Consider the following 20475-nt stretch of genomic DNA (forward strand, 5'->3'; position numbering starts at 1 on the left):
ATAATAATGATTATATATATGTTTTATGGGGGGGTTTTTTGTAACACCTACTGATCCTAAAGAAAACACAGTCATCAACAGGCGTTGTAGAGACCTACCACTGAATGCCACTGCACTGTTAGCTCCACAGTTATCCTTTCTTAAAAGGCTAATACAACTTTTTGAGTCTTTCCCATATATGGGTCCAACAGCTAAATCACAATGAAAAAAAGAAATCCAGTGTTTTTATAAACCCACTGGCTCTAAGATTATTGGTAGAGCAAAGGTATAACACAGAAGATTTTGTCTGTCTTGGAAAATGGAGACATTTGACAATGTATTTGTTTCCTGTCAGAAACAGTCAAAGAAATGTGCTTGAAATTGATTTTAATTGTTGCTGGTTTCCACAAATTTCTTACTGACTGTGGCCATCTTGCTAAAATAAGTCCCACACAAAAACGTTTCTGAGAGTTAGCCCACTGTGAAAAACTGCAAGCAAATTTCCAGACCACCTGAGAATGTTGTTAAGAGGCAAAATCTGAGGGGATAGGTGAGCCTGCGGCTCTTCTTTGGTCAGGACTTAGCCAATTGTACCTAACCAAAAACCTTGGGGTTTGAATCCATGCTTCAGGACGGATGCCAGGATCATTTTGATTCTACAAAATGTTGAGTGTAGTAGAATCAGCCAAAAGAAAAACACATGGTGATGCTCAGTCTAGTTTCAAGAATCCCAGTAGCATTACATTCAACCCCTTGTCAGTTTAATCAAACATTTGCTATGGCAAGCAGTGACCCTATATACAGTGCAAAAGTGAGCATTTGTATATACATTTTAACATTACCTTCCAAATCAGACCTTTAGCTCTTGCTGTGAATGGAGTACTGTTTTTAGAAAAAAACAAAAAAAATGAAATGAAAGGCCGTTTCTTGTAACAGGAGCCAAGCCAATGTTCTTCACCTTGGAAAAGGGTGGAGTAGATTTTGTGCCTACCCAGCAACACACCCAGAGAAGCCCACGATCATGGGGGACAAGGTTAAGCCAGTTCACTGTCTGCGCCGAGTGTAAAGCCTCCCCTGCTCAGGGAATGTCAGTCCTGCTTTCCTGAACTCCGCCTGCAATATCTAGAGGAAAGCGGGCTCGCATTGTCTTCCACTGCTCGCCCCAGGAAACATGATATCATTCTCGAACAAAAGCGGGAAAGCTGACAGATCTATTGAGATGGGTGTGACTACAGCACACACCTCGCTGGTCAGCCCCTGTGGAAAAGGCAGCGACTGGCAGCTCTGCAGTACTGAGCTGTCTGCTCTGTCCCTGCTCATAGCTCATCTCCCCACCCGACTTCTCTTTCTCCTGTGCTTGTGACTTTATGAACGTGGCTTGCTTTCTGTGTCAATTGGCACGTTACCATGTAGAGAAACAGGAGAGACAAGGAAAAAGAGTTGGGGTAACTGGACTTTCTTTTCTTCTCCATCCATAATGCTTACAGCACCAGATACCTCCTTAAAGTGAAAAGCTGGAGGTGATCTGAGGGCTAAATAGGTTGAATCAGTGTGCAGCTAAACAATCAAGAAACTTAAGCCACAAAAGAGGAATTGGTAAACAATATGCAGCCTATTACAGCAACAGCTAGATAAGAATACTTCCAAACATACATTCAACAGATTTTAAACCCATTTTTTTGTCTGTATTAATCTCTGGCCTCTTATAGATGCTGAAAGTAACATCTCAAACTCATTTGTTTGTAATTTCACTTAGCTATTAACATGCTGCTAATCAAGAAGATCTGGAAATTGTAAAGCAAGTTACATGGCAATGAGGACTTCTGCCTTTTCTTGCTACTTTTTGGTTTTCATTGCAGCATAACCTGCAGTTTTACAGTACATTACTTTTTTACTGTGAGATGGACTGGAACAACCTATGCATATCTCAATGAAATGGTTAGGAGTGAGTTAAAAGTCTAAGGTTACTGTGTGAGTTGTATTTCTCTTTTACAGATTTTTCTTGATATGTTACCCAGAAGAAACTCTAGAAAATCAAAATATGGATGGTGAAAGCAATGCTCAAATGCTGAGCAACTAAGAATCTGATGGGAGGAGCGCAGGCTTCCTTAGGGCTCTGCTTGCAATAGCTTCAGCAAAGCATCTCTAACATTAATAGTCCAAATACTGTAAACTAAATTTACATTAGAATAAGCTTACTGTGTACCTTTCTGCAGATGCCTCTTGTGACTGTCTTTTGACTTGCTGAACTAATGGCATTGGCTGATAGTACTGAATCATTCTTTAGCTGTATTCGAAGTGTTATTAATTGATCTTATATAATGTGCATTTTCTGCCCCTTTTGTCCACTGACTTTCATCTAGATTCCAGTTGTGGAATCTTGTCTAAAAATTTGTCTAAAATCAGATACTGGAATACCTAGAAACGTCAACATCTCCTACTGCACAGCCAGTTTATAAAGTCAGTCACAGAAAAAGTCAGTATTTAATGTGTATTTAGAGCACATATTCTTGGGGAAAGACATCAATGGTTTCAAAGTAATGAGCTGTATGAAAAAGTTAATACCATTAGACAGAAGAGAAACCCTGTTGCAATGTGTCTATGTGTCAACAAGTGACTTTGACAATTAAGAAGAGGTAGCAGTGGATCCTACATGTAGCTAAATCCTCCCCAATAGCTTCGCCACAGTCCTGCCCTCGCTGTAAGAGCGCTGCAGGCAGGTAAGTGGTTTCACTGAAACAAACACAAGTACTTAAATCAATAAAGATAAGTGTTGGTGTAAGGAGTAAGGAGTCACGCATTTTGTCCGCACATTGCGTGAGAAACAAGAAAGGTATGACGTGTTAACTACAGATATTAAAGCAAGGGCTTACCTGAAATCATCAGGCTGAATCCATAGAGAACCAGATGTGCTAAAGGGTCCATGCTTTCCAAAATATATCCATCCAGTTCTTACAGTCACTCATGGAGAATCCTTTTCTTGGGGCAGATGTTTACTGGTTGCTCTTCTCCTGCATGGTACACTGTTTACAACTCAGAGGCAAGAAATCACAGCACTGGAGCAGGCTGGAACAGTCTCATTGCTGTCTGAGTACAGGGAGTTTAAGTTCCTTTTTCCTGTTTCCTTTGTAGATTAGGATGGGAAAGGCAGGATCTTAAAGGCATTTTCATATCAGCGGGACTGCAGGGCAGTGCAAATCTCATCCATCCAGCAATATATCAAAACAGTTATCTGGAACTGCTGGAGAAGCAGGGGACTGCTGTTGGTCACAGTCAGCAGAATAGGAACAACACCCTCCAGTAGGCGGGAGAGTGCAAGAAAAACGTCCTCCACCTAGGTACAGCGGGTGGAAAGGGTCATCTCCTTCTCTAAGTGCAGACTTGCTAATTTCTCAGGGTGCTATCATCTTTTCCCTTATTTATTTAATCCACATGTAAGCTGCTGACTGCAACACATCTCAGCACACATTAATAAAAATATGAAGTAAACAGTAACAAAACAACCAGCTGAATCCAGTATAGACCAAAGCCAACCACAATCCAGCAAAACTACTCCACTAGTTCATGTGCTTTACTGGAAACAATTTTTCTCTACATTTGACAATTGGAAACAGACTGAAAACTTGCTGCAATATAAATCGCACCCAGAATTATTATGACTTCAGTGGAATCAAAATGCCACATCACTCGGGGGGGGTGTGGTGTGTGTCTCAAAACTCAGAAGCTAAAACAAAACATGAGGGAAAATACAAAGAAACCCACAAAAACTTAATGAAATAAATGGAAAGGCAGCACTCATATAAACAGCATTGCAAATAAAGGGCAATCTTATTTACTATTTGACTAAATATAACCCATGACAATCTAGCATTTGAAAGTCCTATAGTTCTGCCAAGATGCTAACACCCAGAATGACTTTTACAGAAGTATAGAAAAGAGAATGTTCAGCATCATTTTGGAAATGGGGTATGGGTTGATCCTACTTTGATTCAATTTCGTTAGGAAGACCTTTTAGCCTTTAGTTGGTACAGATTTCACAGAGGAAGTCCTTTACACCCAACGTCTATTGCCGTCTGGACAGAAGGGTGTCACCTACAAGAGATTTTAATTTGTTAACCCAGAGCTGCTCCTTACATGTTACCCACCCTCCCCCAAATATAACTGAAAGCCAGACTAACTTGGAACTTAGACTGAAAATACCCTCTGGGTGCAAAAACACAGTGTGAGGTCCAAACACTACTGTAACTCCATTTTAAGGTTTAAAGGAGGCAGAATGTAAGATATTCTGATATAAGATATACGCTGAGGTACTCAATGACTTCTTTGCCTCAGTCTTCACTGGCAAATGCTTGAGCCACACTGCCCAGGTCACAGAAGGCAGGGACTGGGAGAATGCAGAACCGCCCACTGTAGGAGAAGATCACGTTCAAGAATATCTAAGGAACCTGAAGGTGCACAAGTCCATGGGACCTGATGAGATGCATCCGCGGGTCTTGAGGGAACTGGTGGATGAAGTGGCCAGGCCACTCTCCATCATATTTGAGAGGTCGTGGCAGTCCAGCGAAGTTCCCACTGACTGGAAAAGGGGCAACATAACCCCCATTTTTAAGAAGGGAAAAAAGGAAGACCTGGGGAACTACAGGCCAGTCAGTCTCACCTCTGTGCCTGGCAAGATCATGGCGCAGATCCTCCTGGAGACTGTGCTCAGGCACATGGAAAATAAGGAGGTGATTGGTGACAGGCAACACGGCTTCACTAAGGGCAAATCGTGCCTGACAAATTTGGTGGCCTTCTATGATGGGGTTACAGCATTGGTGGATAAGGGAAGAGCAAGAGATGTCATCTACCTGGACTTGTGCAAGGCATTTGACACTGTCCCACACAACATCCTTCTCTCTAAATTGGAGAGATATAGATTCAACGGATGGACCACTCGGTGGATAAGGAATTGGCTGGATAGTCACACTCAAAGAGTTGTGGTCAACACCTCAATGTCCAAGTGCAGAACAGTGATGAGTGGCGTTCCTCAGGGGTCGGTACTGGGACTGGCACTGTTCAACATCTTTGTCGATGACATGGACAGTGGGATCGAGTGCACCCTCAGCAAGTTTGCCAATGACACCAAGCTGTGTGGTGTGGTCGACACGCTGGAGGGAAGGGATGCCATCCAGAGGGACCTGGACAGGCTGGAGAGGTGGGCCCGTGTGAACCGCATGAAGTTCAACAAGGCCAAGTGCAAGGTCCTGCACATGCGTCAGCACAATCCCAAGCACAACTACAGGCTGGGTGGAGAATGGATTGAGAGCAGCCCTGAGGAGAAGGACTTGGGGGTATTGATTGATGAGAAGCTCAACATGAGCTGGCAGTGTGCGCTTGCAGCCCAGAAAGCCAACCGTGTCCTGGGCTGCATCAAAAGAGGTGTGACCAGCAGGTCAAGGGAGGTGATCCTGCCCCTCATACTCCACTCTGGTGAGACCCCACCTGCAGTACTGTGTCCAGCTCTGGGGGCCCCAGTACAGGAGAGACATGGAGCTGTTGGAGTGAGTCCAGAGGAGGGCCACGAAGCTGATCAGAGGGCTGGAGCATCTCTCCTGTGAGGACAGGCTGAGAGAGTTGGGCCTGTTCTGCCTGGAGAAGAGAAGGCTCCGGGGAGATCTAATTGTGGCCTTCCAGTACCTGAAGGGGCCTACAGGAAAGCTGGTGAGGGACTGTTTATCAGGGAGTGTAGTGACAGGACAAGGGGGAATGGGTTTCAGCTGAAGGAGGGTCGATTTAGATTAGATGTTAGGAAGAAATTCTTTACTGTTAGAGTGGTGAGGCACTGGCACAGGATGCCCAGAGAGGTTGTGGATGCCCCATCCCTGGAAATGTTTAAGGCCAGGTTGGATGGGGCTTTGGGCACCCTGGTCTAGTGGAGGGTCCCTGCAGTGGGGTTGGAACTAGATGATCTTTGAGGTCCCTTCCAACCCAAACCATTCTATGATTCTATGATTCTATAATATTTACCTGGTTTTTACCAGACCAAAATATGCATGTGTATTTTGTCCATCTTTGGGTTTTTATAACATTTCCTTCAACTTGTAGACATGAAGGGGCAGTGATTATGCACATTCCAATTGCATGTTAGCCTTTGTAAGCCTGCTGGTATAGGTGCCTCCAATATCAGAATACTTAGTGTACTACTAAGTACTGAGTATTATAATTTCTACCAAGTGGCTAACTCTGTTGCTCATTTAACATACTTCTAACATGGCCAATCCTTAATTTTTTTTAGTGTCTTTTGATTTGCTGAGGAGTGGGGGGTTAAGCAACTTTGGTCAAGGCTGTGGTTCTCCAGATTGCTATTGTGAGCTTGGAGGGGTTTTTAAACTTTTTACTTAAACGTCCCTCCCCAAGGCATTAACAGGTCATTGAGGAGAAATGCATCATGTCTCTCTTTTTAATGCACCTAAATGCAAAGCAATGCATATAGACTACTGCTGATACTGATTTTGCAGTATGCATAATTGGCCAGGTCAGTTATTCACTGTTTTTTGAAGAATCAACTTGTGCCTACTGGTCATTTCATCTGCCATGACAAGGTCTTTTCATGTGCGGGATGAGGGCCGACAGCCTAGATAATCAATTCTCCACAAACACAAGGAGGTTGCAAAGACTTGCTGAAGCCAGAAGACAGGAAATAAGTACTTACCCAATTCAGAATTTGGTTGGGATACCAGCCTCAGCAGCGTCATGTATTTGGTTTGTATTTCACTATATAACTTCATTTTTGAAAAAATAAAGAATAGCATCTATAATTCAGCAAACAATTAAGTACTTGTTTATGTGTAATAAGTGTTTAAGTGTAGATCTGTTTCTATTTGGAAGGCTTCTAAGTGCCACAGTTTGATTATTGCTCCCATTGATGTAAAAATTAATCACATGATAAGCTTTTGCTTGACTGTGTAATTTAAAGGATTTCACTATGCTGCTTATTTTTACTCATATTTAAGTGTCTGCCAGCCCCACCTTCCATAATTTGATCCTTATATTTCATGCTATTAGAATATGACTCTTCCTAAAAGTAGGTCATATCAATTTTCTGTCCTGTGAACTAAAAACTGTGTGATCTGATTGTCCCTCTGATTACTGAACAACAGAGAAGTGCAGTAGAACTGTCTGTCCCCTCCACCAAGCAGCAATGATATCACAGCGGGATCCCATGCACAAGCTGATCTCTTGCTATCTAGTCCTCAGCTTATGTTGACAGATCTACAAACAAGAGGATCCTAAATCTCAGCCTGCATTCACCGTTAAAGCACGGAAGAACTGGAAAAAGCTGTCTGGCAAAACCAGATTGCCAGTGAAAGAAACTGGGCTGAAAGTGAGGATGACAGGAAGAGTAAGATACGATATTTAGTTACTGTAGCTTTTGTTGCATGTGGGACTAATTAATAGAGGCTGTTGACTACTTGGCTGGCCAACGAGCATGCTCATGGCCTGTCCTCAGGCAGGTGTGTAGCTGTATTTGGGGCCTGTAGACTACACCCTTTATATTTTCTAAAGGTACTTGGAAAGACTCAGAAAGGCTGTCCGACCCCATGTGATTTAGAATCATAGAATGGCTTGGGTTGGAAAGGACCTTACAGATCATCTAGTTCCACCCCCGCTGCTAGGGGCAGGGACACCCTCCACTAGACCATGTTGCCCAAAGCCTTGTCCAGCCTGGTCTTAAACACTTCCAGGGATTTCTAGTGTTCCTCTCAGGAACATCAGTTTTGCTGATGGTTAACTGCTGATTACTACATATCAGCATTCACATCTAAATTAACACGCAACACAATGAGGTTTTAAATACGCATGAGGTTTTAAATAAGTTACAGCAGAGAAACAAATTGTCTTTCAACATGTAAATATAAACCTAGCATTAAACATGACTTTTCATTACTCTGTTTGCTGAAGGCTAATTTTATGATATGTCAAGTGCCCTGAACTCCTGACATCAGGCTTTCCTCTTTAGATAAGCAGCATGCTTGTCTCAAGGACAATCCATTCATACATGCTATAGCACTTGGAAATATGTGAGGAGGAAAAAGAAACAATGCCACTCTGCACTTCTTTAATCAGGTAGATGTGTTAGCAGAAAGCACGTATCCTCTTGCCGTGTCTGGCTGTGTTACACTTTTTGGAAACAAGCCATTACTTTGGCCTTGACAAGAGGTGAGTATGTGTTAGGAGGAGGCAGTAAAGGAAATTTAGGAATTATTACTCACCACAATCAGCTAACGTGAAGCAGAGGCTCATAAATGACAGAGCTTAAGCTTCTTTTCTTAAACAGATCCTATTCTCCCCTAAAGAACAGCCTATGCCACTGAAGCCAACCACAGCCCCTAAGCCATCTATTTTGGGTCACCTGGAAGTGAGAGGCAGCAGCCAGGTGGCCAGTCAGAGGAGATGCACTGTTGCTGGTCGAAGCCATCAGGATGAAGACTATCCCTGCGCAATGCAGTGGCAGGGTAGAAACTGGAGGGAGAGAAAGCCTTCTGCAGTACATAGTTAAAGATAAGTCGTACCAATGTGGAAGGGACAGCATGGAGGAGTGGAGACATTTTAATAGGTGATTGCAAGAAACTAAGGTGGGGTTGAAAAGCTAACAGAGTCTGTTTTTTGTTGCAGCTCTTGACAGCCCATGCCGAGGAGGTGCAGTTACTTCTTGCTTTTTCTCCGGCCTCTCCTGCATACGCATACTCAAAAGGTAACTCAGGATTGCAAACATAGCTGTGATCACTTTTTTTTGCTCAGCGTTTTTGTTTTCTTCTCAAAAAAGAGCTTCTCTTGGATTTTCAGCAGACCATAGTCTGGAAAACGGCTGAGTGTTGAGCAGTCTGCACAACAGCCTCAGCCAAAGGAAGCTGCTGCTTTCCTGTCTTCCTTGCTAGTGAAAAGAAAGGGAATTTACTACAATGGAATTAAAGACAGGATCTCTTGGGAATCTCAGGTTTCTCTCAAGGGGAAAGTTCAGCTGATGAAACAACGCAGGAGAACTTCAGGGTCTCTGTATCGGTAAAGTAATTGTGAAGGACATCAGGCTGTTTGACTAAGGTCTGTACTCTGGAAAATTTTACTTTGTAAAAGTCACTTGCATTTTGCTGAAATAGGCTTTATGTAGATTTTAGAATGGCCTGTTGCCAGCAGAAGGACAAAAAATTAATTTTTGTTTCCCAATTCTTTGCTGACAAAAGGGACTGAGACTATTTAAAAAAAAATGCTTGGAGAAAGAAAATGTGAGAACAGCAAGCAATGGTGATGGCCACTGGTGATGTCAATCATGTATATGAAGTCGCATGAGCAAGAAGTAAGCAAGCTAGTTATATCCCATGTAGTCTGTATGAAAAAGACAAAACTGCATCCTTGTTGTTATTGCTTTTTGAGCCTATTGTCTTCCTACTTTAGAGCATGTCTGCTCTGTTTTTTAAAAGATCTGCTACAATGAGTGATTCTGAACATGTGCCAAATTAATGCCAAATCAAGGTTTTTTTCTCTGCCTGGACCAGATTCTGGGACCACAAACCTACATGATTTTAATACTAGTCAATATTAGTCAAAAGAGGTCTGGAGATAGATGAGATTCTCCAGCTTGAGAGAGGTGTCATCCAGCAGGAGGTAAGCAGAGCTCATACGGAAGCTACAGAGTTCACAATTTTTCTCCTCTCTGTTCTGTTACTGCTTTTCTACTTAATTTTTCTACAAGAAATTTTGACGGATGAATGAGTCTGTGTATTTATGTTTAATGATAACAGCCGTATATCCAAATTTCTTTAAGATATTAACATTGAATCACCCCAAAAGATGCACAGCAATAGAAATATGGCTGCCTAAAGTAGCCCAGCATTAATGAGGCAATTTTCATCTGTGAAATTTGGAGATAAAAAGACTAATTGCAGAAGCCACTTAATGCATGTTAATTTTGCAGATCTGACTATTTCTTCCAAGGACCGGGAAATGAGTCTGCTAATTAGATCTCAGGGTTAGTGTTTTCATCCATTAAGATTACAAAAATTCATTCTTAAAAATCCTGTTTGCAGGACCCACTATCTTCCACTAAACTCATCTCACACTGTTAATGTGATTTTAATGGTAATTTTGGTTTGATGACCACATCATTTAACTTTAATCAGCATACAACAAGTGCAACAATGGTAAATTTGCTATCCATCTGGCTCTGCTTCTGAATTTATCTCACACTGGGATTGGCTAAAATCTTGCACTGATATAGGAGAGCCACACACGCACTGTTGGCGAGCAGCAGTGTAACAGTTTCTTCTCTTGAACGCTCCAGCTTTAGCTTCAGTCTTCTCTCTGTGTGAGAGAAAGACTTCTGAATGGCAGAGTTTGAACAATATTGTTCTAGTAATTCTTGAAATATGGAAGTGGGAAAGACATGCACGTCTCATTTTAAGGTGAGAAGTTAAAATGTAGATTTGCATATAGGTAAAGAACTTCAGTAGCTTTTGCTCAATAGTCCTAAAAAACCCCTGAACACAAGCCCAAGCCATTAAACGCCCTCTCTTCATTTAATCTGGGAAAAAAAAAAAAAAAGAAGGAAAAGGAAGGATACTGAAAATTTGAAGGCTTTATTTGGAATTTTGTCTCTCGTGTAACTGTTGGGGTGACTGATACTATTGATAATTTCTGCTATAATCATTATTTTCTTTTTCTTTCTAATTTTCAGAGATGCTAAGTCTCCCTCATCTCACTTGAAATAGTATTTGTGGGCAAACTTGTGTTCTATGTTGGAGACAGAGGTCTTGTTCCTCACTCATCCTTTGCTGCACAGCAGAAATCTTGGGGCTGATCAAAAGATACCAGTGCTCAGTGAATTAAGCTCAGTCACTTTAAATGAATGTGGCTTTCAAGGAATTAGCTTTACAAGAGGAAATAAGAGCGGATGATTTTACATTTCTGGCTCTTTTTTTTTTTTTTTTTTTAAATGTGAGAGGCTTCCTCCATTTCACACATTTGGCATATTGTCCAGTTAGTCCTCCTTCCTGAAAGGAGAACAAGTCAGGGCAAGGAACATTTCTTCCTCTGCTCCAAACTTCTGCCAATTCCAATGAATGATTGATCAAAGCTGGGATTTGAATTCAGATCATCTCTGCAGTTATGAAATGCTTAAAGGCTTCCTTCCTCTTTACCAAAGAAGAAAAAGATGAAAACTATTTTCTTTGCAAGTAATTCAGTTCCTCTTCCCAGTGATTAACCTGCATTTTGCAGCATTGCTCTGGCTGGAGTTGTCACCTACAATATATATATAGCGTTCAGCTAGTATTCACCATTGTGCATGTGTTCAAGTCAACTCAGATTTTATGACCTCTTTCAGAATCCAGGGGGGTTTTTCGACTCCAGACAATTGCTAGTCCACCCCACCCAGATGCCTTATCACTATGAGACAAGTTTCCAAGAAGCTCACTCAATGCAGATACTTTGCAGAATAGTTATAAAGTAAGCATTTTAATATCTTTCTCCTCAAACTAAGATATTCTTATGGCTAGTGCCTCATCATAAGGTTTGCCTTATGCCTTGTATTTTTATTTTACACTTGCAGCAGAAAAATAGAAGTGTACTGAAAGACTTAAAATTGCGTCACTTTGGAAATGTATCCCTCCGACAGTGAAACAGCACATACCAGCACTAAAATACATTAACTAATGTGGTCAGGCAGAAAGAACTAAAAAAAATCTCAGTGTTCTGCCTGTCTGGAATTGCTCACAAGAATGCTGCATGCTGTCTTCTAAGCTCATTAATGCAAGTTAAAAAATCAACTAATTTTGAAGTAAAATATAGGTTTTTTGATCGCAATGAAAAGCAGTGAAGGTAAGATCATGTGGGAAGACCAAGAAAAGGATTAATTCTTGCCTGCAGCAAAAATAGTCTGCCTGGAGGTATGATAATATCCCTGAATATGGGAACAAGGTTTGTGCAGTGTCATCCCATTGTGAGCTTGGAATAATGAGTCATTCCTATGCTCATCCTCATGCAAAGCACAAACATAACATAGAAATAACAGACCCTTTGGTTGAAATTTTTGAAATTTAAATGCTTATTTCCAGTCAAGTGGGACTTGGAGTGACAGATGCTGTCAAACCTGGTATCATAAGTACCATCTTCCTGGACGAGGACCAGGTTGGGGAACTTTTAAACAAACTACACATACATAAATCCATGGGGCTTGTTGGGATGCACCCACACATGCAGAGGGAGCTGGCTGATGGCATTGTGAAGCCATTCTCAAGTATCTTATTTTTCATGGTGACAGGGAGAGGCTTCTGAAGACTAAAAGAAAGCAAACTTCACTCCTACCTCCAGGAAGAGCAAGAACTACAGACCAGTCAGCCTCACCTCAATCCCTGAGAAACTGATGGAGCAACTTACCCTGGAAACCATTTCCAGACACATGAAGGATGGAAAGGTGATCATGACTAGATAGCATGGATTTGTGGAGGGGAAATTGTGCTTAACCAACCTGATAGCCTTCCACAATGAGGTAGCTAATTCGGTGGTCAAGAAGAGAGGTGTGGATGTGTTTTACCTCAACATTCGTGAGGTGTTTGACACAGTATCCCATAAAATCCTCACGGGTTAGGTAAGCAGACAGTGAGGGGGACTGAAAACTGGCTTGGGGCTCCCAGTGTGATCAGTGGCCCAAAGTCCAGCTGGAGGCCAGCCAGTAGTGGCGTACCCCAGGGTGGATACTTGTGCCACTACTGTTTAACCTTTTGACTAAAGACCTGGATGATGGGTCAGAGTGCACCCTCAGGACATTTGCAGATGATACAAAGCTGGGAGGAGTAGCTGATGCACCAGAAGGGTGTGCTGCTGTTCAGAGAAACCTCTACAGGCTGAAGAAGCGGGCAGACAGGAATCCCATGAAGTTCCACAAAGGTAAATGCACTGTCCTGCCCCTGGGGAGGACAAATCATGCACCAATACACTCCGGGGGCTGAGTGGCTGGAAAGCAGCTTTGTTGAGAAGGTCCTTGGGATCCTTCCTGGCGGACACCAAGCTGACCATGAGCCAATGATGCACGGCAAAAAAGGCCAACAGTATATTAGGGTGAGTTAGGAAGAGCATTGCCAGCAGGCTGAGGGGGGTGATCCTTACCTCTGCTCAGCCCTGGTGAGACAGGTGAGCAGAAAAGGTTTTAAATTTCTCCACCTCATAGATGCTGCCACTTAATTAATGTCCTCTCAGCTTGAAGACATGGCATAAAGTGGATAAAAGATAGGTTGGGCAGAGAGACCTGTGTTACTGAATCAGTGTCTTGATATACACACAGGAGCTTTGGTGAAAAAAATGCCATGTGTCTGGTACTTAAACTTGTATTAAACAACAACAAAAAAAAGAAAGACTTAAAGAAAGAAAAGGTTATTTTCACTGAGACTTTAGGGGCTAGACATGGATACTATTTACTCAGCTTACTACTGGGAATGAGTTATTAATCTCCTAGAGGGAGATTAAATGCCTGCTGTGTAGCTCACCATTTAGAATCCATACAGTTCTTTTCAGCCACGGGTACTATGACCATGATCCAGGACCACAACAATGAACTGTTAAAAGAAGGAATGATTGACAAGATTCTCAAACAGAAACAGGTGACCTGGAGATCCTTCAACAAGGAAAATAACAGCACACTGGAGAGGGGGCTTTTTTGACAGGCATCTCCTGAGGAGCACAATAAAAACCTGTACACTTTACCATGCTATCTTACAGAATCATTCCCAAGGAATAAAACCATCCCCTGCCCTGAGTCAAAGCGAATTAAAGCAGTCTGTTTATTCAGGCTGCAGCTTTTTTCCATTGTTCATTAAAATATATTATTGTAGCACAAGTGGAATTCAGGAGGTGATCTCTCCAGCTGATGGTTTGATTGGTGAGAATATGAGACTTCAACTTTATTACAGCAAATAATGGGCTCTCTCTGGAACAGCTGAAACTGTGACAGGAAGGAAGAGACATTAGTGGGAATTTCCCCTAGATAACAGTCCTTGGTTTATTGAAATCCTGTTCCATTATCTCTAAATATTATACAGGCATAAATATACAGAGCAACAGCATTTAGTGTGCTGAATTTGGAAACACAGTGCTCTCTGAAAAAATCTTCAGTATTTTTGTTTTGCATACCTCTTTATACTCAAAATGACAATCACAGATTTGGAGAAAATTAGAGACAAAACCACAGAACTTCTATTTTAATGGACACAGTGCATTTTCTAATTCTTTATCTACTCCAGTTCTATAAAGTGAAGCATATAGTCTACTATTTCTTCAGAAAACTTTTCTAAGAGAGCATAACAACTATAAATGCAGATCCCACTGTTTTTTTATTATATTTTTTGTAAAAGGCTAGATTACTGTCTGGCTAAGATTCCTAGATCATGACTAGCTTACAACATACCAGGTGGAGGAAATTATCATTAGGTAGTTTATAATTACATGTAGAATGTGAGGGAAATATACACACGGAAATTTTGTTTCATGTAAACTTTTTCTGAAATTTCTGTATCATAGAGCACATTGTTATTTCTGGATCAGTCCTGGTTTTGTTCTATGTTGAATCTTTTTCTGTATATTTTTGTCAAAGTAGAATTTGCATATGACACTGCAGCTTGAATCCTGAGGAAAGAAAGCATTGCAGAAAATACAAGTAATATTCCCTTTCACTTCCTTTTTGATGAATACTAAAAAGTAAAATGCTTTACAAAAGATCTGTATTAGCTATGTTCCACTACTTTTTAACACAGTTCTCTCCTTGTAATTACACTAAAAAGTATAAAATAAGGAAGTTAATCAGTTGTCCATTAGGAAGATAGAGAACTTATAGTGGGGGTCTGCCACAGGCCACCTGACCAGGGAGACCGAGCAGATGAAGCCCTCTATAGGCAGATAGGAGCAGCCTCACGCTCACAAGCTGGGGTCCTTATGGGGGACTTCAACCACCCCGACATCTGTTGGAGGGACAATGCAGCAGAGCACAAGCAACGCAGGAAGTTCCTGAAATGCATTGATGATAACTTCCTCCTCCAAGTGACAGAGGAGCCAACAAGGAGAGGTGCCATGCTGGACCTTGTTCTCACCAGCAAGGTAGGGCTGGTGGGGAATGTGAAGCTCAAGGGCAGCCTTGGCTGTAGTGACCATGAAATGGTGGAGTTCAAGATTCTCAGGGCAGCGAGGAGGGCACACAGCAAGCTCGCTACCTTGGACTTCAAGAAAGCAGAAGGGACTTAGGTCTCTTCAGGGATCTGCTTGGTAGAGTACCATGGGACAAAGCCCTAGAGGGAAGAGCCCAAGAACACTGGTTAGTATTTAAGGGTCAGCTCCTCCAAGCTCAGGAGCGATGCATCCCAGCAAAGAGGAAGTCAGGCAAAACCACCAGGAGGCCCACATGGATTAACAAGGAGCTCCTGGGCAAATTCAAATACAAAAAGGAAGCCTACAGAGGTTGGAAGCAAGGGCAGGTAGCCTACAAGGAATACAGAGAAACTGTCCCGAGCAGCCAGGGATCAGGTTAGGAAAGCCAAAGCCCTGATAGAATTAAATCTGGCCAGGGACATCAAGGATAACAAGAAAAGTTTCTGTAGGTATGTTAGTGATAAAAGGAAGACTAGGGAAAATGTGGGTCCCCTCCAGAATGAAATGTGTGACCTGGTTACCCAGGATACGGAGAAGGCTGAGGTACTCAATGAAATTTTTGCCTCAGTCTTCACCAGCAAGGGCTCTAGCCACACTGCCCGGATGACAGAAGGCAAAGGCAGGGACTGGGAGAATGCAGAACCGCCCACTGTAGGAGAAGATCAGGTCTGAGAATATCTAAGGCACCTGAAGGTGCACAAGTCCATGGGACCTGATGAGATGCATCTGCGGGTCCTGATGGAACTGGCAGATGAAGTTGCTAAGCCACTGTCCACCATATTTGAGAGGTCGTGGCAGTCCAGCGAAGTTCCCACTGACTGGAAAAGGGGCAACATAACCCCCATTTTTAAGAAGGGAAAAAAGGAAGACCTGGGGAACTACAGGCCAGTCAGTCTCACCTCCGTGCCTGGCAAGATGATGGAGCAGATCCTCCTGGAGACTATGCTCAGGCACATGGAAAATAAGGAGGTGATTGGTGACAGGCAACACGGCTTCACTAAGGGCAAATTGTGCCTGACAAAGTTGGTGGCCTTCTATGATGGGGTTACAGCATCGGTGGATAAGGGAAGAGCAAGAGATGTCATCTACCTGGACTTGTGCAAGGCATTTGACACTGTCCCACACAACATCCTTCTCTCTAAATTGGAGAGATATAGATTCAACGGATGGACCACTCGGTGGATAAGGAATTGGCTGGATAGTCACACTCAAAGAATTGTGGTCAACGGCTCAATGTCCAAGTGGAGAACAGTGATGAGTGGTGTTCCTCAGGGGTCGGTACTGGGACCGGCACTGTTTAACATCTTTGTCGGCGACATGGACAGTGGGATCGAGAGCACCCTCAGCAAGTTTGCCGACGACACCAAGCTGTGTGGTGTGGTCAACACGCTGGAGGGTAGGGAAGCCATCCAGAGGGACCTGGACAGGCTGGAGAGGTGGGCCTGTGCGAACCACATGAAGTTCAACAAGGCCAAGTGCAAGGTTCTGCACATCAGTTGGTGCAATCCCAAGCACAACTACAGGCTGGGTGGAGAATGGATTGAGAGCAGCCCTGAGGAGAAGGACTTGGGGGTGTTGATTCATGAAAAAGCTCAACATGAGCTGGCAGTGTGCGCTTGCAGCCCAGAAAGCCAACCGTGTCCTGGGCTGCATCAAAAGAGGTGTGACCAGCAGGTCAAGGGAGGTGATCCTGCCCCTCTACTCCGCTCTTGTGAGACCCCACCTGGAGTACTGCATCCAGCTCTGGGGGCCCCAGTACAGGAGAGACATGGAGCTGTTGGAGTGAGTCCAGAGGAGGGCTGATCAGAGGGCTGGAGCACCAATGAAGACAGGCTGAGAGAGTTGGGGTTGTTCAGCCTGGAGAAGAGAAGGCTCGGGGAGATCTAAATTGTGGCCTTCCAGTACCTGAAAGGGCCTACAGGAAAGCTGGTGAGGGACTGTTTATCAGGGAGTGTAGTGACAGGACAAGGGGTAATGGGTTTAAGCTGAAGAAGGGTTGATTTAGATTAGCTGTTAGAAAGAAATTCTTTACTGTTAGAGTGGTGAGGTGCTGGAACAGGTTGCCCAGAGAGGTTGCGGAGGCCCCATCCCTGGAAGTGTTTAAGACCAGGTTGGATGGGGCTTTGGGCAACGTGGTCTAGCAGACGGTGTCCCTGCACGTAGCAGGGGGGTTGGAACTAGATGATCTTTGAGGTCCCTTCCAACCCAAACCATTCTAGGATTCTATGATATCAAAATTTGCTGACAAATCCAAAGTACATTTGCTTTTACTCTAAGACTTTATACTATGAAGCAATTCTGACTAAAAAGGATGCTTGCCACCCTTATACGTTTTCCTCACTTGTTATAAATTGCTGTTTAAATAGGGATGGTATGCTGGTATTACCATTTATCTTGTTCTACACTTCATTTAAGATAATGCATATGAGAGCCTGTCAGGCAGTCCTTATTCAGGGAAAACTCCTATTCTGTTCAGCAGGCATAGGACTACAAGACAATTAGAGATTCATTGTGTGAAACAGACTGAAGTTTTGCATTTGAGATGCAATCTAGCAATGGGCCTCAGTAGAATGTTCTGATGATTTTACACTCATTGTGCAGTACTTCCTTTTTATGTCTACAAGTTTCTAAAATTCAGAAGTTTATTTCTAAAATTTTTAAATGTTGCAAAGGAGGGATACTATTAAAACCTGTGACTTCTAAAAACCTGGAAAAATACTTTTAAGAATATCTGTCACCGTAGTGATGAGCAAATGAGCTCAGTAGCCCAGATTGTTACGCTGCCTGTGCCCATCTCTCATTGTTGGTCCATTGGGACAGGAAAGAAGTGCCTGCGTTCAGTTCTTGACGTTCTGTAAAGCTTCTATGAGAGCTTTGTTGTATTCTGTGACCAGCTTTCTAACGTTCTTCATTACTGGCTGGTAGTCACTCTCCTGAGTTTTTGTTGCTATGACTGATTAGAAGAATTAAGGAAACGAATTGCCAGTATAAATATTAGTATAATTAGACATCATCAGGGAACCACAATACAGCAAGTTTCCTTCTGTGGAAACTGTCAAGGGTTGCAAATAATGGAAAAAACTCAAATTTGGTCTAAAGGATTTACAACAATTTACTAGCTGCCATCTTATGCCAAGCTTGGTGGTTTTTTTTTTTAAAAAAAAGGAGTTTACACTTCTAGGTCAGTTTTGTTTTCATATATATAGGCAATAGGCCCCTCCTGAAAGACTCTACCCATTGTGACATTGCAAACAAAACCATTCCAAGGCACTCAGCTATTTCCAGCCATACAGTTCAGCACTTAGCACTCCAACTACAAAAGTCTCAGTCCAAGAAAGCAGACATAAAACTCTGTATAATGGTCTGCACTTGGATAGGTAATACATTGTAGCAAGTTACAAAGCACTTTTAATATCTCAATCAAGTTTTTCTCATGCTTGGTTTTAGAGTTTTTTTGTGTTAGAAAAAATAAGATCTAAGATTCTTGCCTTAGTAAAATATTCCTATAGAGCCTTCTTCATAGAGGAGGTGGCTCCAATTACATTATGTTGTCCAAGACTTTTTTCTAAGAATTAGAGCACTTAACAGATAAGAGAAATGGAATATTTGGTATATGGAAAAGATAACACTATATGCAGATTCTATATATTTTTTTTCCACTGATGGCTAGACTATTACAGAATTGCCCGAAATATGTTCTTGTGCCATTTTCTGAGACATGTAGCAATGTCAATTGTCCAATACACAACACTGGAGGATATGGTCTAGTTTTGCTGTTACTTTTACCAATTACATTTGTACTATAATCATAGGACTGTGATTCTACGCATCTTTGAGATTTCATATTTTTTGGTTCCTAGTTTTATAGAAGTGAACTTACTGCAGTGAATTTGAACTCCCTATAATATAAAAGTTCAACTATGCCCTACTCAGATTTCCACAATAAGTACAGAGAATAGTACAAGATAAGAAGAACCATCAATTCTAATTAAAAAAACCTTCAGTGCTTTTGCTAATTTCAAAAACTACCTTATGAAAGTCACTTGCAGCACATAAGATTTTTGCTGATGTTGTGGAAGGTCTTAACACGATTAGTGGAATGTAACTTTTTAATTAGCATCACATAATGAGAGCTACAATGCAGTTCCCCCATCCCAGTCTATTTTGCAGCTAAAACATCTCCTTGTCATATCTTACCACATTTATATGTTTTTTTCTAATATGCAATTCTTTTTTTTACAAGAAATACATTGAATGCATACAATCTGTTGTTCACTTTTTCATCCTTTATATTTATAGCGTTTTAAAACTGCAAAATACCAAGCAAAGTCACTGTGCAATACAGATTTTCAAACAATGCTACACTTGCCGGATAATTTCAGATAAGACTGGACAGATGTGAAGATGACATTAAAATGAAGCCTAATGGCAAAACTGACCCAACAGGAAAAACTCCAGACTGCAAAGCAAACCTTGTGCTTTAGGACTCTGTAAAATTGTTTTGGACAACACATGCAAGTTTTGCTATATATATCTACCAGTTAACCAGACATTTGCAAAGCATAGCCATTCCCCTCTCCTCCCGTCTCCTGCTCCCCATTCTGTCCTGTCTTGTTCTGCTGGAGGAAACAGACTTCTTCCTCAATTAATACTGTGTGTGAATTTTACTGTATTTCTTAAAGAAAAGGATACATTCCTTCATCATAAAGTTATTTTGCTCATGGTGCTGCAACTTCCTCTCCAAATTTGTAAGCTGAAAACACAAAAAGAGCCAAAAATTAAAGTGATAATTATTACACATGTACTTATGCAAAGAATCTCCCAAAAATGTTGCATCAATACCTTGTATTCTATCATCTGGTAAGATCAAAATTATTTTACAAAAACCCACAAAAATGAGAAAAAATGGCAAAATTATTTTTAAAGCTGCCAATGACTAACCTGTATGTAATTTAGCACTTCATATATCTTTTTATATAAAAACAATACATGCAACTGCAGTGGTAGATGGAAAAAATCAGATGAGAATTCAAGACTTGTCATATAGGGAAATGTGTAAGCAAGTCAGAAGTGAAAAGGTGAACACGGCAGGGAGACACTAATTCTTATTATACTTCATATCATTTAAATGATCTCTTCTTAAAATCAGCAAGATCTAAAATCACCAAAGATACAATATTTCCTGACACTGTCTTGGACTTTGAGCTATACAGAAGAAACTTCCTTACTTCCATAGTTCAGTTTCCTGTCTGATGCCAGAAGCTGTGATAAGAACAGAGCTGCAGCAAGAAGATTGTAGGAGTGTGGGTTAAGTGCTGGCACTTCTTC

General features: G+C 41.8%; 2 protein-coding genes across 5 annotated transcripts in view; both read right to left on the minus strand.

Moving 5' to 3' along the window:
* TEK (TEK receptor tyrosine kinase) overlaps positions 1-3170 on the minus strand; it is a 42054-nt gene extending 38884 nt beyond the window's left edge. For all 3 annotated transcript variants that reach the window (XM_054809314.1, XM_054809313.1, XM_054809312.1), the window contains exon 1: positions 2853-3170. In XM_054809314.1, the coding sequence (XP_054665289.1) occupies positions 2853-2904 (52 nt within the window). In that variant the 5' untranslated portion in view covers positions 2905-3170. The remainder of the gene's footprint in view (positions 1-2852) is intronic.
* A 2329-nt stretch (positions 3171-5499) lies between these two features.
* IFT74 (intraflagellar transport 74) overlaps positions 5500-20475 on the minus strand; it is a 51050-nt gene continuing 36074 nt past the window's right edge. The window contains exons 19-21 of one of the 2 annotated variants that reach the window (XR_008574620.1): positions 19840-19900; positions 16968-18100; positions 5500-5565 (exon numbers count right to left, since the gene is read on the minus strand). Coding sequence is in view for 1 of the 2 variants with exons in the window: in XM_054809317.1 (XP_054665292.1) it covers positions 17985-18100; positions 19840-19900 (177 nt within the window). In the remaining variant the exon portion in view is untranslated. Of the gene's footprint in view, positions 5566-13983; positions 18101-19839; positions 19901-20475 lie in introns of those variants that run through there. The other variant, XM_054809317.1, reaches the window with a different exon arrangement.

Source organism: Grus americana, chromosome Z (assembly GCF_028858705.1).
Source record: "Grus americana isolate bGruAme1 chromosome Z, bGruAme1.mat, whole genome shotgun sequence".
Lineage (NCBI taxonomy): Eukaryota > Metazoa > Chordata > Aves > Gruiformes > Gruidae > Grus > Grus americana.